Genomic DNA, 648 nt, shown 5'->3' on the forward strand with positions numbered 1-648 from the left:
TGACTATGGACGGAGCAGCGGTGAACGTTTGTGTCTGGGGTTTGGTGGGGGTTTGGTGGTGACTATGAATGGGCGTGGCCCCCTGAGCCCAGCTGCGTTTTCCTTGTACTTCTGTGTCCTCTTTATTTCTCGGATCCTGCGCCTCAGTACTGCATAAGGCTCACCCCACGACCCTGTGGGCTGCTGTGCTGTGGCTGCCAGCTCTGCTCGGACCCAGGCGGGGAGGGCACCCTGAGCCGGCCCGGGCCCAGCCCTAAGTCACCCGTGTCCCTGCAGAGGGAAGTCTTGCCGCACCATCACCTTTGAGCAGTTCCAGGAGGCGCTGGAGGAGCTCGCCAAGAAGCGATTCAAAGATAAGAGCAGCGAGGAGGCGGTTCGCGAGGTGCACAGGCTCATCGAGGGCAAGGCGCCCATCATCTCAGGGGTGACGGTGAGCGGGGCGGGGATGGAAGGCAGGGCGTGGCGGGGGCTGGGGCGTGGCGGGGGCTGGGGGCGTGGCGGGGGCTGGGGGCGTGGTGGGGGCTGGGGCGTGGCGGGAGGGCAGTGCCTTGGGCGTGGTCAGGAGGGGCTGGGGGCGTGGTGGGAGGGCGGTGCCTTGGGTGTGGTCAGGAAGGGGGCTGGGGGCGTGGCGGGAGGGCGGTGCCTTGG

The 648-nt window shown here is 67.6% G+C and overlaps 1 protein-coding gene across 3 annotated transcripts in view; it reads left to right on the plus strand.

Annotated features, from left to right (window-relative positions):
* The window catches only part of TPPP (tubulin polymerization promoting protein), a 30,018-nt gene that overhangs the window by 23,991 nt on the left and 5,379 nt on the right, over positions 1 to 648 (plus strand). For all 3 annotated transcript variants that reach the window (XM_032279182.1, XM_032279183.1, XM_032279184.1), the window contains exon 3: positions 277 to 430. In XM_032279182.1, coding sequence (XP_032135073.1) covers positions 277 to 430 — 154 coding nt within the window. The remainder of the gene's footprint in view (positions 1 to 276; positions 431 to 648) is intronic.

The sequence above is a fragment of the Sapajus apella genome, unplaced genomic scaffold, assembly GCF_009761245.1.
Source record: "Sapajus apella isolate SASKATOON/1434 unplaced genomic scaffold, GSC_monkey_1.0 scaffold11, whole genome shotgun sequence".
In the NCBI taxonomy this organism is placed as follows: Eukaryota; Metazoa; Chordata; class Mammalia; order Primates; family Cebidae; genus Sapajus; species Sapajus apella.